This window comes from Meriones unguiculatus, chromosome 7, assembly GCF_030254825.1.
Source record: "Meriones unguiculatus strain TT.TT164.6M chromosome 7, Bangor_MerUng_6.1, whole genome shotgun sequence".
Classification (NCBI taxonomy): domain Eukaryota; kingdom Metazoa; phylum Chordata; class Mammalia; order Rodentia; family Muridae; genus Meriones; species Meriones unguiculatus.
In genome coordinates this window covers 114918671-114932651 of record NC_083355.1, presented here as the reverse complement: position 1 = coordinate 114932651, position 13981 = coordinate 114918671, and the positions used below count along the sequence as shown (strand labels likewise).

At 48.3% G+C, this 13981-nt stretch overlaps 1 protein-coding gene across 5 annotated transcripts in view; it reads right to left on the bottom strand.

The window, feature by feature from the left end:
• Positions 1-6457, bottom strand: part of Ppp2r5c (protein phosphatase 2 regulatory subunit B'gamma) — a 127257-nt gene extending 120800 nt beyond the window's left edge. For 2 of the 5 annotated variants that reach the window (XM_021645042.2, XM_021645043.2), the window contains exons 1-2: positions 6217-6454; positions 5565-5630 (exon numbers count right to left, since the gene is read on the bottom strand). In XM_021645042.2, the coding sequence (XP_021500717.1) occupies positions 5565-5630; positions 6217-6243 (93 nt within the window). In that variant the 5' untranslated portion in view covers positions 6244-6454. Of the gene's footprint in view, positions 1-5564; positions 5631-6216 lie in introns of all 5 variants that reach the window. The other 3 variants (XM_021645040.2, XM_021645041.2, XM_021645045.2) reach the window with 3 other exon arrangements.
• Positions 6458-13981: the final 7524 nt, after the last annotated feature.

Below are 13981 nucleotides of genomic sequence, written 5' to 3'. Positions count from 1 at the left end.
TTGGAAAATACAGCAAAAATGTATTCTACCAAGAAGCAGTCCCCAAATAAATTTAACTGGGAACTAGAAACACATTTCAGTGGAAATGCCATTCTGAAATGCTTTAAATTAAAACAGACTTCATAGATATAAATAAATGATAGATAATAGATGATAGATACAATTACCACTGAATTTTTAAAGTAGGATCTTTATGACAATTATCCTCTTTTTCAACTAAAAATTGTTTATTATTTAAAACTTTCACAAAACAGAAGAAAAAGTCCTATGTCCCAGGTCACATATGCCTATAATCTCAACATTTGAGTGACTGAGGTAAGAGGCTAACCTGGGCTACATAGTAAGCCCCTGACTCAGATATACAGGTAAACAAAAAGAAAACTAGTAACTACTATAATCATCTGAGCTAGTATAATGTCACTTACTTTAAATAAAACTGAATAAAGATTCTGCACTGAAATTCCTTTGGGGATCAAAAATAATAAAACAATGACTAAAAGGTTACTTATAGTTTACAATAATGAAAGAGCAAGCAGCCTGAACTGAAGCTCTCCTTTTTCCAGCACTATCTATTACATGCTGAGGACGGACCACAGGGCCTGTGCACTCGCCAGGTACACGCTCCATGCCTGGGCTAAATTCCAAACCTTCTAAGCACTTTTTAAGTCCAACAATGAAATATTTCTCGACCATAGGTCCTAATTAACAGAGAGAGTACAAAGATGAATCATGCATCATGTTCAACAGCTGGCCTCAAGGGCCTCCTCTCTTAAGCTAGGCAAGTTGCAGGGAAGCAAGGTGGCTCAAGGCAGTATATAACAAATAAGTGACAGCAAAGTACTGCCAAAGTTTAAAAAACACAGGCAGCTCACAATCACCTGGAATTTCAGGGGGCCTCTCTCTTCTGCCCTCTCTGGGGACCAGACACATAGAGCACATACACACACAGACAAAACACTCACATAAATAAAAATAAACTTATAAAAAAATCACACCTCTTCTTAAATTTCAATAGATGAACTTGAGTTGGTGCTAAGGAAAATTGGAAGCTTCCATCCATTTTTTGAAAGCCTGGAAGGGTATTCTTTTAATTTCATTTTTTAAGTTGTTTTACATTTTTATCTTGTGTGCATGTGTGCCAGGAGCCAAAGGCCAACTTGCAGGAGCCGATTCTCTACCATGTGGGTTCTGGGGCAGAACCCAAGTTGTTAAGATTGGCAGTTGGTGCCTTAACTTACTGAGCCATCTTGCCAGTCCTCAGAAGAGTATTCTGAAACAGTTGTCCTTAAAATATCCTGGAGGCTGCTACCAAGAGTCCCTTTTAAAGATGCTCCAAGGGATCCAGGAAGCCAAACTGTCCTCATAGTTAGTAACTTGGGCATGACTTACTGAGTTCTTTTAAGTCTCATGCTGTAAAGATTTTTGTGAGCTATACATGAGCTATCAAAATGGGCTGAAAGAAGAACCAAGCAGCTAAAGCATTCTGAAAAAACTAGAGCAATGTCCCTCTTTTCAGTGAATTTTCTGAAAAGTTATTTTCACAGAAATGCCATTTTTACTAACATGTAATGAGTATTATTGCTATTATTAGCTGAATTGATGAATACTTAAAATTTGCAGTTTTAATTTCTAATATGAAAAATATGGGTAGATAGCTGTAACCCACCTACACAAAAGCTGTTTGGGTTCTCAGCGCCTTTGAGGAGTGTAAGGGCCTTCCCTTTCGTCTGAGCACTGCTGTTCAGCATGGAAGCATACCGGGGAGAAAGCGCCAGACACACTCTGCAGGCAAATGCACACACTGGAAAGCGCCTTTTCAGTGATGGCTCAGGAGTGGCTCTCCTCTGGGGACATACAGCAATGCCTGCCACTGGCATTTAGTGGGTGAGGCCAAGGATAGACACACAGCCCCCAGAACAGCCTCTAAGAAAGTACCTGGCTCTAAATGGTTGGTTTAGGGACTAGGTACCGGGAGTTTGTGGGTCCCAGGGCTCTCACCTATTAGCTGACATTTGGATGGAGTGGGAGCTGGAGGAAAGGACATTTAAGGAAGACCCAGGTGCTTCTGAGGCCCTGAAGCCAGCCAACCCAGAGCAGCTCTTCCATCTGAGGCTGCACCATCTTTCTATGCTCCTAAGCACTGGACAAGAGCCTGAGAAAAGCCAGCCAACCTATGGACGGAGGCTTTGGCCCTTCCACAGAGGGCATCAGATAAGTCCCTAGGTGGCTCTTTCCAAACCACTCCCACAATCCTCTTCCAAGTTATTCAAGAAAGATGCCTGCTCCACAGAAGATGAACAGCCCCAAGTTAATTTTGAAAAATACCTTCATAAAATTTTTACCTATGTTTACATGTAATGGTTGTTATTAGATTAGTGACTTCTATAAATTTTAGTTTAATTTATAGAAAAACATTATTGTACCACCCAGCCTAACATAATCCCTGCCAAGCCTTGTCTTACTCTCCTTGCTCCGGGATGCCAGTGGGTAATGGCTATGAAATGCAAAGGGACAGAATATTCATAAAGGTAAATGGTATCAGGGTGAGACATCAAGTCCGAGGGAGGATTGCTCAGGTTTCTTTCCAAGCATTGGATGTTACATAAGAGATGCTGGAGAGACTTTCAAGTAAAACTGAGCCCGGCATTCCAAATACACAGACAGAGAATGAGACTCAAACCACCTTTAATGTGCCAAAACCAAATCATTTTATAAAAATCATGAATACATTTTAAAATGTCAACTTTCAACAAAGTACACAAAAACTCAAAAAGAATGCCATCCAATGGCCTGCAAAATGAATGTCTGGATCTCAGTGTAATTTCTTTAAGATTTTAAATATTCATAAAAATGTGCCTAGTCATGTTCCTCTATATCCGAACGCTAATTTGTTTTTTCTATCCACATCCACATTTTCCAGCCTCAAGTGGCCCATTTTAACCTGCCCGTTAGAAATACACTACAAAATAAACCTGTATCTAGTACTAGACAGAAATGTCTACTTCTAGGACACTTGGGAATAAGCAACAAGTCAAACTTCAACATACAATTTTACAGAGAAGAAAGAAAAGTGTACTAACATGTCATTGAAGAAATTTCTAGAACAAGGCATAACTGCCTAGTAGGCAGAATTTCTTAGGAAAGTAGGGCCTAATCTGTCCCCCACAGGTAAAAACGACCCCCCATTCTTTAGCTCCCTAAGTTGTCTTAGAGATGAAGGAACAAGTTATGCAAGGCGAGCGAGCATACCGCTCACGGCAAGCAGGACTCAGTGCCTGTGCTCTAACCCCCAGCCTGGAATACCTTCCTGTGTCTCATGCTGTCTTCACTCCAGCACTTTTCCTTCCTTATTAAAAGGCCCACGCTCTGGCCAAAGTGTTCTGTGATGTAAACCACTTGAAGCCTTTTCTCTCACGAGACAAGGGGGCTGCCAGCCAAATGTCTACTGTAAGGGCTTTCCACCTACTTGGCGTGGTATGTTAAGCCAATCACAGGCTAACTTCTTGACCCCTCTGCTGGGATTCCTCCCCAAGCCTTCTGGCCGCTCATCTATGGCTGTGCACCTGCCCTGTTCGTCTCTCCAGGCTGTGAAGCTGGAGTGTGGCAACTGTCCAGGCTCTGAGACCCCTTCATGCGGCCGCTTGTGAAAGGAACAGGACGTTAGAAGGGCTCAAGGAGCAACATGGGAATAGCAAACCCATCCCAACTATTTGGGTTAAGATCCTCAGATTCAGAGTGATAGGAGAAAAGGGGTGTGTGCAACTGTGTTAACTCAGTTGCCCAGTCAGTCATGCTCAGTAAGTGGGTGGGACTGGAAGAGAAAAAGGGAGCTGAGGGCTGAGGGAGGGAAGACAGTGGTCGGAAAGGAAGCCTCAACCCCAAGTTCCCAGGAACTGAAGTGCCTTGCCTTGTGTTCCTGCAAAATAATTTACACAGTAATCTGCTAAGGGTCACGTTTACTAGGCCATGTTGCCTCGAGCACCCTTCTGAGGAGGGGGTGAAGCGCCCAATATTTCAGTGGTCATTTCAAGCTCTGGGACTCCAGTTCAGTAGCACTAGAAAAGATACAAGACGACAACTGGGGCATCACACTGGATACTGCAGGCCACACTCAAGAGCCCTACACAGCTGACAGTAGAACCCCCAATGGACTTCACAGACACTTTTTTACACTGCAGTGGTATGGGCATCTTTGAACTGGGATGGGTTTTTCAGGTCCAAACCTAACATTATCTATATATCTTACCCTTACAGCATAGTTCTTTCTGCTAAAACAGGGAGAGATGAAACACACAGACTGATAGCTCCTCCAACCCCCCAACACTAATGGGATACAACCATGTTTGAGCAAGGAAGCTTTGGAGAGCAGTAAGAAGTTTTAGCAGTTCTAACAAGGCAACAAAGCACAGCTTACAACCCTGCAAAGCAACTACATTTCTTGTCAAATTGCTGAAGAGATGGCTCTTGAAGGCAGTCAAACACAAGTGTGCCACAGGAAAACGTCATGATCTGCTGTACAGAAAGGGCAGGCAAAGACTGGCACAGACAATCCTAACTACTGGTATTTCAGGAACCTTTTGGATTTCTGCTTTCAGCTCTAGAGAGGGCAACAGATTTGCTGGGATGAACCACCTGCTGCAGAGGAGGGAGGCTTAGAACACACCAAATGAGAGGGGAAAGACAACCTGGAGCTAAAATAACCCCTGCAGATCATCGACAATTAACTGCAGTTTTTTTCCACCAGGAATTTAACTCATTCCAATGTGCCTTGCAGGAAGGTGAGGCCTAATGCCACAAATTAGAAATGTCTGTGGTAAGATCGCAATGACCCAGCTCTGGAGAAGGAAGACTAATGAGTGGCTTCTGGGTGCCTGTAAGTTAAAAACTGAATCCACAAACTCTGGCATCCTTGGCCTTGGGTGCTCTGATTCCAAGACAATGGAATACAAGAAAAGGCAAAAGAAAGTGGCAGCCCTGCAAATCCCCCCAGGGCCCAACTCTATTAAGGATCACAGATTCCGACAAATGACCCAAGGGGTCATTCCAGATATTCTTGAGATAAGCCAAAGCCAGGAAGCAAGAAAAGTAAAAAACTCACCATTGAGGATGGGGGAGCTGGAGGAAAAGGAAATACAAGACTGTAAAAGTAAAGTACCCAAATTAGAGCTATCAAAAACACACCCCCAACAACTTAGTTGAAAAGGACCAGACACCAGCTGAAGAAGCTAAGCAAAGGACCAGGGCAGAGTCTCTGAGAGCCGCCTGACCAACAGAAAATGGAGAAGGGCAGACCCTAAAGCTGAAGAAACATGAAATTGAGCTAGAGGCTCCATTTAAGACATAGGGCTTGAGATACATTAGAGGCCCCAAAATTATCTGTAAAATGTCAGTTTCACGGTGCGCACTTTAATAAAACGGGAAAAATTAAGTAACTCATATGAAAACACCTTATAAAATCTCGTAGGGGTACACACTTTAGGAAACTTTGTCTTTTATTGCCCTCTGCGTTAGACCCTAAATTGAAAGCTGCTCAAGAAAAACATTGAGTATATGACAGCAGTTACCTCTGGGTCTACTGTGTCTTGTCCTTCTTTTGAACCTTTTCCACTTTTCACCGGTTTCGGTGGATCCTGGGAATGATCACAAAAACAAACAAAAATAACCAATGAGTGTTCTCAATATTTGGACCGCTAAGCCTCGGCTCAAATGCACTTTCCAAAATGATTCATATCACTTGAGAGCTTCTAGTGGCTTTAATACGTCAGCAGCAAACTACATCATATCGAGTATATTCACAGAACCAAGAGCCTTCAAATTCCGTTTCTCTTCATGTTCTTCTCTTGACGGCTGTGTTGGGGGGCTGGGGTGTGAAAACTCCAGGCAGGGACAGAGAAACCCAATCTTAGGCAGTGCTTTCGGCCCATCCCTTTCTTCCTCCCACCCTTAAACCTCACCAGTGAGGGTTTCTGGGGCGAGCCTGGAACGCTCCAGCACCCCAGCCCCCGCCACGCAGAGCACTGCACGGAGCATCCGCCGCCACCCAGCGCGACCGTGGCACCTCAGCGCCACCTCAGACCCGGGGCGGCCTCCCCAGCTCCGTGCAATCCTGCCAGCGCCCTGGGCCCGCCCGCGAGGCTGGACGACCTGCCGCCCCGCCCCTACCCGCCGTCGCGGGGACCCCCCGACCCGGTGCCGGAGCCCACCGCCCCGACTCACTTTCTCCTTCTTGTTTTTATTCGGCATGGCTGGTGCGGGCCGCCGCCGCCGCCGCCCCTGCCGCCGCCCGCCGCCACCGCCGCTGCAGCAGCAGAAGCGCCCCCGGCCCGGCCGTCGCGCCGCCCCGGCCGCCGCCGCCGCCGCTGCAGCCGCCGCCCGGGGACTGAGTCGCTCGTCCGCTCTCGCTTCCCCTTTTCCAGGCTCCCAGAGGCTGCGGCAGCCGCGGCGGCGGCGGCGGCGGCGGCAGCGGCGGCGGCGTCTCTCCGCCCCTCTCCCGGCAGGCCCCGCCCCTGCGACAGGCCCCGCCCCGCGCCGGCCCCACGCCGGCCTCTCCCCGCCCCGCCGTCCTCAACGGCGCCACGCCATTGGCCGATACGGCCCCACGTGCCCTAACGCTCCGCGGCGTCGCCCCGCCCACTGCGCGGCCTGTCCCCACCCCCTCGGTGCCTATCGGCTCGAGTGCGGCCGCGTTGCCCGGGACTGAAGGTTTTGGTGGAGGCACCAGGAAGGGAGCTACTGGGGAGAAGGGGGCTGCTGGGGAGAAGGGGTGGGTACGACTGAGGAGGTAATGTCGCGGCCGCTGGGCCGGAGCGGGGACAGAGGACAGTGAGGAGCGGAAATGCACATGCGAAACGTATGGCAAGTATTCTGCAGCCGTGCAAGCGCGAAAAGCGGTGTCCAGTAAGCCTAGTCTTGGCGACGTTCATGCGGAGCTGAGGAGACCAGGGACCGCGCGAGCGGCGGTTTCCTCAGGCCATTAGGCCCCGCACGAGGGAAATGCCGCCAGCTCCGGAGTAGACTCCGCCCACCCCACGCTTTGGAGGCGGGGCTTATCGAGGCCCCGCCCCGTAGAGCACGCGAGCCAAGGAGCTCGCTCAGAACAGGCCCCACCCACTCCACAGAGCCGATGCTGCCAACGTCCGGGTAGAGTGTAGCCCCTACCGAGTTCCCCACGACTCTAGGTGCCGAGGTTCCTCTTAAGTAAAATGATCTCGAACGTAGGCACTGCCCACCTTACGTCTTGGGGATTGGATCCACTGAAGATCAGCGCGCCCCGTGAAACGTCTACCTGCCTGCCCCACCCATCGACGCGGCCTGTGAGGGATATAGGCAGACCAGTGCAGACTCTTTCCCGCTCTCACTAAATCTTGGCGGCCCAACGCCATCAGAGATTGTTATTCCTTAATTTGCAGTGTTCGTAGGCCTGTGGGAAAATTGCCTGGAGACCAGGGATCCCTGGTCTCACTTCTCTGGTAACTCTCTTAGCATTCTAATTCGCTACTTAAGCAATCCTTTTTTGGAGTTGCCGGTGTCTAACATCTTACACTGAGGGAGAGCATTACCAAGTAACTTGAGGCGCTCGCTCTGATGCCTTCGTCGATAAGCCTTGAGCATGCTACACAAACGCTGGAGCCTTCAGCTACATCTCCAGCCCAAGGCACTGAAAAATCGATGTATCTTAACCCTTGTTGGTTCTCCTCCTCCCCTTTTGCAAATGCCAAGCAAAGCATTTTCGGTTGTTCTTACCAGAGCTCTGTGTGAGAAAGCAAAAGAGATCAAAAGTGAGAGGTGCTGTTGGAGTTTCTGAGAGTAAGGTTTATCTGCAGGTGTCTGAGTGGGCACCTAAGTAAAACTAATCTGCAGGTAAGCATGACAGGCTGGAATGGATATTTTTGCAGGGGAAACCATGAGCTTCTCTTACGTGAATTGATATTTTCCCTAAGACAAGTAGTAGTTAAAAAAAAATGCCCCTAGTTAATTTGACATTTTAAAAATATATCAACTTAGTAAGCTTGGTACAAAACGCAAAGCTATTGGGCCGTGAAACAAAAAGAAATCAGGGCTTCACAGAAATAGCCAATGCTAGCTCAGTATATGGTCCAGGGCTGCACATCCTTGATCCATTTGATAGACATTTGCCGGACATCACAATGCAAAGCACAGAACAAAACGTTCCTTGTCCTCTGGCAATCACATTCCTGGATGGAAACAAGAAACCCTGTGTCATCCTGCAGGACGTATGACAAGTCTGCAAGGGAAGGGGGAAGGGGCAGGGACGGTCTAGCTTGGGGACATGGTAAAGAGAAGTGCAGGATGTTTTCTTGAGGCTGGAGAGGAGAGGGAAGCACCATCTCTGAATTAAGAGGCAGGCTTGGTGGGGAGCGGGACTTGTCTTCCAGTGCAGTGAGGGTCACCGAAGATGTGTAGTTAGATAGCAACCTGCTCTTGTACAACAGTTTCCTTGATATGGAGACAGTCCATCCTGCAGGAAGGTAAACAACTCAATAGCCTCCAGAAGCTCCCCAAACTGACCAGATTCACAGAGCTCCTCCCCATCAGAATAGGCCATGAAAGCTGAGGAGTTCCCAGCAGAGGGAAGGGAGCGGAGCTATAAACAGTTTCAGAGGAGGAAAGCTGGAAAAGAAGACTCAGACCAGACCAGTTGCCTAGAAAACCAACTGAGGTACCAGGAAAGGACACTCCAACGTGTTGAGCTGCCTGTGGGCTGTGCAGTGTGCTCCAGGTTCCCAGCTTTGTGAGCCATCACCCTGCTGGTGTGAGATTTGGTGGTGGAGCTGTGTTTGAGTCATTTCTGCTCCTGTGAGTAAACCCCTCAACCAAACAAACAACCCCAATAAAACTCAGTAGTTCACCAAGTGGACTTTGGTGCTAGCAGTACTTTGGTCTGTCATGAGTTTGGGGCTGGGGTCAGTAGATGTGTTGCATCTTCCCAGGAAAAGTTTTGTTATACAACGTGTTTGGTGTCTGAACAGGGACATGTCAGAATCAAAGATGAGCTGGGGAGGAGGAAGTGCATCGCCCTGACTAAGGGTGACAAGGGACGTAACAGGCTGAGAAGCCTGCTGGGGAGAACATCTGCAGAGCAAATCCCAAAACAGTGTCCTTTTCTGTATGGTGTGTGCTAATGTGCCTCTGCTGTGACAGTGGATGCATGATTCTTTTTACAGGTAGTGAGGTGTGCAACCGACACTGGGCCATCAGGATTAGGAGTGTCTGTGGGAGGAATGCCTGGAAGACAGCCTTCATCTGTGTGCTGAGCAGCATCCCTGCTTGATGAGGTTCAGGGGCACCCTGAGAATACAGAGATTCCCTGAAACAGTTAAAGGTTTAGAGGAAATTTTGCAGTCTTTGAGATTGGCATAGAAGAGTTGAGGCTGTCAGCAAGCAGGGGCAGAGGTTGCCTGGCCTATTGGATGTATTTGAAAATACATGGGAAACCAAGATGGCAGCCAAATAGGAACCTGTTTGCCTAAAGGAACAGTTGCAACCAGTAAGGGAGCTCTGGCAAGTAAACTAGCCAAACAGGAGGATGAGAGAGTGTGGTGAAAGCAGTAGACACCCATCCAGTCTGACCTTAAGCAGAAAAATAGGGGAGATATTTGATCCAGCATAGACGGGGTCCCCTGTATAGTGGTCCAGGACAAGAAACTGAGGTGATCAGGAAGTACTCAGCACTTGAAGTTCTGAAGTTAGGAAAGAGTTTAAACAAGCAATGAAAGCCTGTCGCAGTGTGGCTTGTGAGGCCATGAGACATGGGAGGGAATGCCTGGCTGCTGTTTAGGTAGGAAAACTGAGCAGCGTAACATCCTACCCCTAAAGGCAAAGGCTGCATGACCTGAGACAGCGTGAGAGGAACCAGTCCCTGGTGGACTGGTTAGCAAAGCCATTAGAATACTTGGTTATCTACTTCTGAGGTCCCCACCAATATCGGCTGGAGGACCAGAGAGGAGGGGCAAGGCACTATTGAGGGAACTAGGAATAGGAGCTGGAGGACCAGAGAGGAGGGACAAGGCACTATTGAGGGAACTAGGAATAGGACGGGCTGTGTTTGAACCCCAGTTTACCGGGTCAGGTAGAACTGCATTCACAAAAAAGTTAAAAGAAAAAGCTGATCCGGGCAGGGACCTCAAGGCTGGTGTTGGAGCTTTTGTAAAGCAGGAAAGGCTTTGGCAGACATCAGTGGCTTAGGCTAGCGTGTAAGGAGCGTTCGTAAAATGAGAGCGCAGCCTACAGGAGCTAAGACAAAACAGAGGAAGAATCCGGGTTGTCAAAGACAAAATGTGGTGGGATTTGTGTCAAGCTATATAGTTCCTAAGGAAAAATTAATGCCAAGCCAAATTGTGTGCTAAGGACCTGGATGGCCTTAAAGCCTGAGGAGCGGTCCACAGAAGTCACAGATGATAAAACACACAGGTAAAGACGACCAAGCCAGTCATGGGGGTGGGTGATTATCCCCCAAATAGAAAGGGTACATTTCTCCCACCCCTTCCTCCCTGGGGGTAGAGATGGTTTGTTTGCCCAGTCAGGGTATGGTGAACAGGAGACAACCACTACCGTGCCAATCCAGGCCTGTCTAACTCAGGAAGCCAGCAAGTACAGCAGGAGAGGAAGACCTTCCCCTTTGGGCCCTGGACAGTAGGTCTGAGCAGAACTCAAGCCCCTTGAGTTCATGATGAGTGGGGAAATGTAGGAAGGCTCTGCAGAGAACTCCAGGATATGGAAGCATGATGGCTCAGGGGATGGCCAAGGATTACACTGAGCTAATCAAGTTAGTTGCCTCCTTTCCATGCTTTGTACCCAACCCCGATCTATGGAGAAAGCAACTGATGCAAATGGCTGGCACCTTTACATGCAGTAATAGACCTTGCTGATGGGGCCTGTGAACAGTGCCACCAGGGAATCTGGTAGGGAACTAGAGCGCGGTGGATCGTGTCCAAACCCTGGAAATCTCAGCCTTGAGATGGACAGGAGCCTGCATACCTTGGTGCACATAGCCCGGAGCAGCCCCACCCCCGCCTCAGCAATTCTCAAGATGATCCTGTAGCTTGGCACCTGAAATTCCTCTCCATGCAAATAGAGCATCACCAGCATCCGTTCCCAACCAATGATATGTGCTCACCCTGGAATCCCTTCCCACTCCCCCAAAGTTCTTATAAACCCCTTATCCACTCCGAATAAACACAAGCTGTTTCACTGACTATTATCTGAGAGTTGCTTCATCTGAGTGAAAAGCCTGTAACACTTGGGGAGCTGCTTTGGAGAGGGCTTTCTCTCCTCGGGCAGTCACCCTGGACCTGGACCCTTGTTTCTTCCTTCGGTGCCTGGATGCTTTGAAGGGAGGAAGCAGATCCCAGGCTACCATTGCCCATAAGGTCTATAACATTGAAAACTTTGGGGGAAGGGCTTCTCTCCCCCTCCCAACTGGAGAGCTGTGACACTGAGAACCTTGGTGAAGGATTTCTCCCCTCAGTATTATCCTCCAGACTGGGATCCTGAGGACCCCAGCAGTTCCAGGCTGTTTCATCCTTTCTAAGGTGTAGTGGTGCCTGGACATTGCCCCCCCCCCCCCATCCCCTCCTGCCAAGGGAAGAAGCAGACTGAGGAACTACACTTGCTTACATTTGACTTTAGTGTCTTTTTAGTTGGGAACTTCTGGAGTGACCTGACACTGAGAACAGATGACAGCAGACTTTCAGAGAGCTTCACCAGGATTATCTCTGTGATGAGATGGTGGTTCAGGATGCTGCCTTGTCCTGTCCATCCTCTGGAAAAGGTTTTGGACATGGTGCTAACCTCTGAGTGCTTTCCAAATTTGGAAAGCCATTGGAGAGATAACCAGGTACAATGGTACTTCCACCTACCTTACGATCCTGCTCAGGCTGGGTTAATTGAAAGAAAAAAAAATGATTTAAAGCAATAGCTACAGAGTTTAAATCCAAAAGCTATACCTTTTATGGGTGGAAAATAAGATCCCAGAGGCCATCAGGTTACTGAATGAAAACCCCAGTGCCAGGGTGGGCTAGTTCTTTGTGAGTTGTCAGCCAGGGAAGCCCCCAAGGCCCAATAAACCATAGGGCTATTGTTACTGCTATTGGTCATATTCTAGAACTAGACAGTGAGCCGCTATTACTGAAGACACTGCAAATGTATGCTCTGACACTAGGACATGGAGAAATTAAGCTGGGATTGAAACGTAAAAACCTACCCTGCAGGCTGGCCTTCAAAATGCCAAAGAGAGGCCAGGAAGGCTGCTGTCACCAACATTTTCCGATTGCCTGGGAACCCTGAGTGCTGAAGTACTGACATGCTAGGCAGGATGTGTCTGCTGTGCAATGGTGGCTCTGCTGTTATGGGTAAGACCAATAGCCTTCCAGTTGGATTTAAGGCCCACTCCATAAAAGAGAGTTCATGTGTGTAAACCAGGGCAAAAACCTGTGGCTGGGAAGTCATAGCTCCCACTGGGGAAGCAACTTGTATGGTTTTTCTAGATGGATGTGATGTGTCTGTCTAACTGCCTTTTAAACATCTGTTTTTGCCCAAAGATCACTATTGTTACCAGCCTCAATTCATAACCACTGGTGACTCTTAACTGTGGCATGGTGGCCTGTTAGTTGTAGGTAAACATCTATAGTCACCCCTTCAAGGCTCAGAGACCCTCGCCGAAGAAGGCAGGGATAGAAAGGGTGTAAGAGTTAGAGGAAGGAATAGTGTTGTGTAACAGTTTCCTCCCAGATTGAAGCATTGTGTCTCTTAAACAGGAAGGTAAATGTGGTGGTTTGAAGAGGTTTGCCCCTTGGGGCTACAGCTGGGATTAAAAAAAATGAATAAACTGTAATTAATACAAAAAAATTAAATAAAAAAGAAAAGGTTTGATCCCCATAAACTCATGTGTTTGAATGCTTGGCCCGCAGGGAGTGGCACTACTTAGGAGGTGTGGCCCTGTGGAGGAGGTGTGTCATTGTGGAGGTGGCTTTTGAGGTTTCCTAGGTTCAAGCTCCCCCCAGGATGAAATGAGAGTCTCCTGCTGCCTCTGGATCAAGATGTAGAATTCCAGGCTTCTCCAGCACCTTGTCTGCCTGCATGCTGCCATGCTTCCCGCCATGACAATAATGGACTAAACCTCTGAAACCGTAAACCAGCCCCAGTTAAATGTTCTCCTTCATAAGAGTCGCTTTGGCCGTGGTGTCTCTTAACAGCAAAGGAACCCCTAAGACAGTAAACAACCCAAAATAACTTTAGAAATTCCCTGAAACTGATTAGATTCACGGGGCTCCTCCCTGCCAGTGTAAACAATAAAAGCTTACCCCCACCCCAACCCCAGAGGGAAGGAAGCTGAGCTGCAAAGAAGACTCTGGTACCAGACCTGGAAGAAGCAAAACCAGCCAGGCTGCCTGGAAGAGGTCTAGAGCAACTGAGGCAGCTGGAAAGGACACTCTCCAACCTGCTGAGCTGCCTGCAGGCTGGGCAGTGTGCTCCGGGCTCCCAGCTTGTGAGCTGTCACCATGCTGGGGCAGGCTGTGGTGACACAGCTGTCTTTGAGTCATTTCTGCTCCTGTAAGTGACCCCTCAACCACACTCCTGTAAGTAACCCCAATAAAACTCACTGATTATTAGGTTGGACTTTGGTGGTGTCTGTACATTGGTCTGTTGTAGAATCTCTAACTGGCGGAAGTAGATGTGTGAGCTACATTTCCCCAGGAAAAGTTTTGTCACACAACACTCATTTGCATTTTAGAAGACCCACCTGTGGCAAGGGTGTGTGGAAAGGGATGTAGTATAAGGTCACAGCAGGGTCAGAGAGGAAGGCTGGCAAGTAGTTAGTGTAAGGCACAGATGCCTTCCTGTGGTCTTGCTGAGGGAGCAGAGAATCAGAACCCCGGAGGAAAAGGCCAGTGATCATGTTTGTATTTCTGGGTACCGTGGTGAACAGTTGGACAAGGCACAGGATGATTTCAGATGAGGA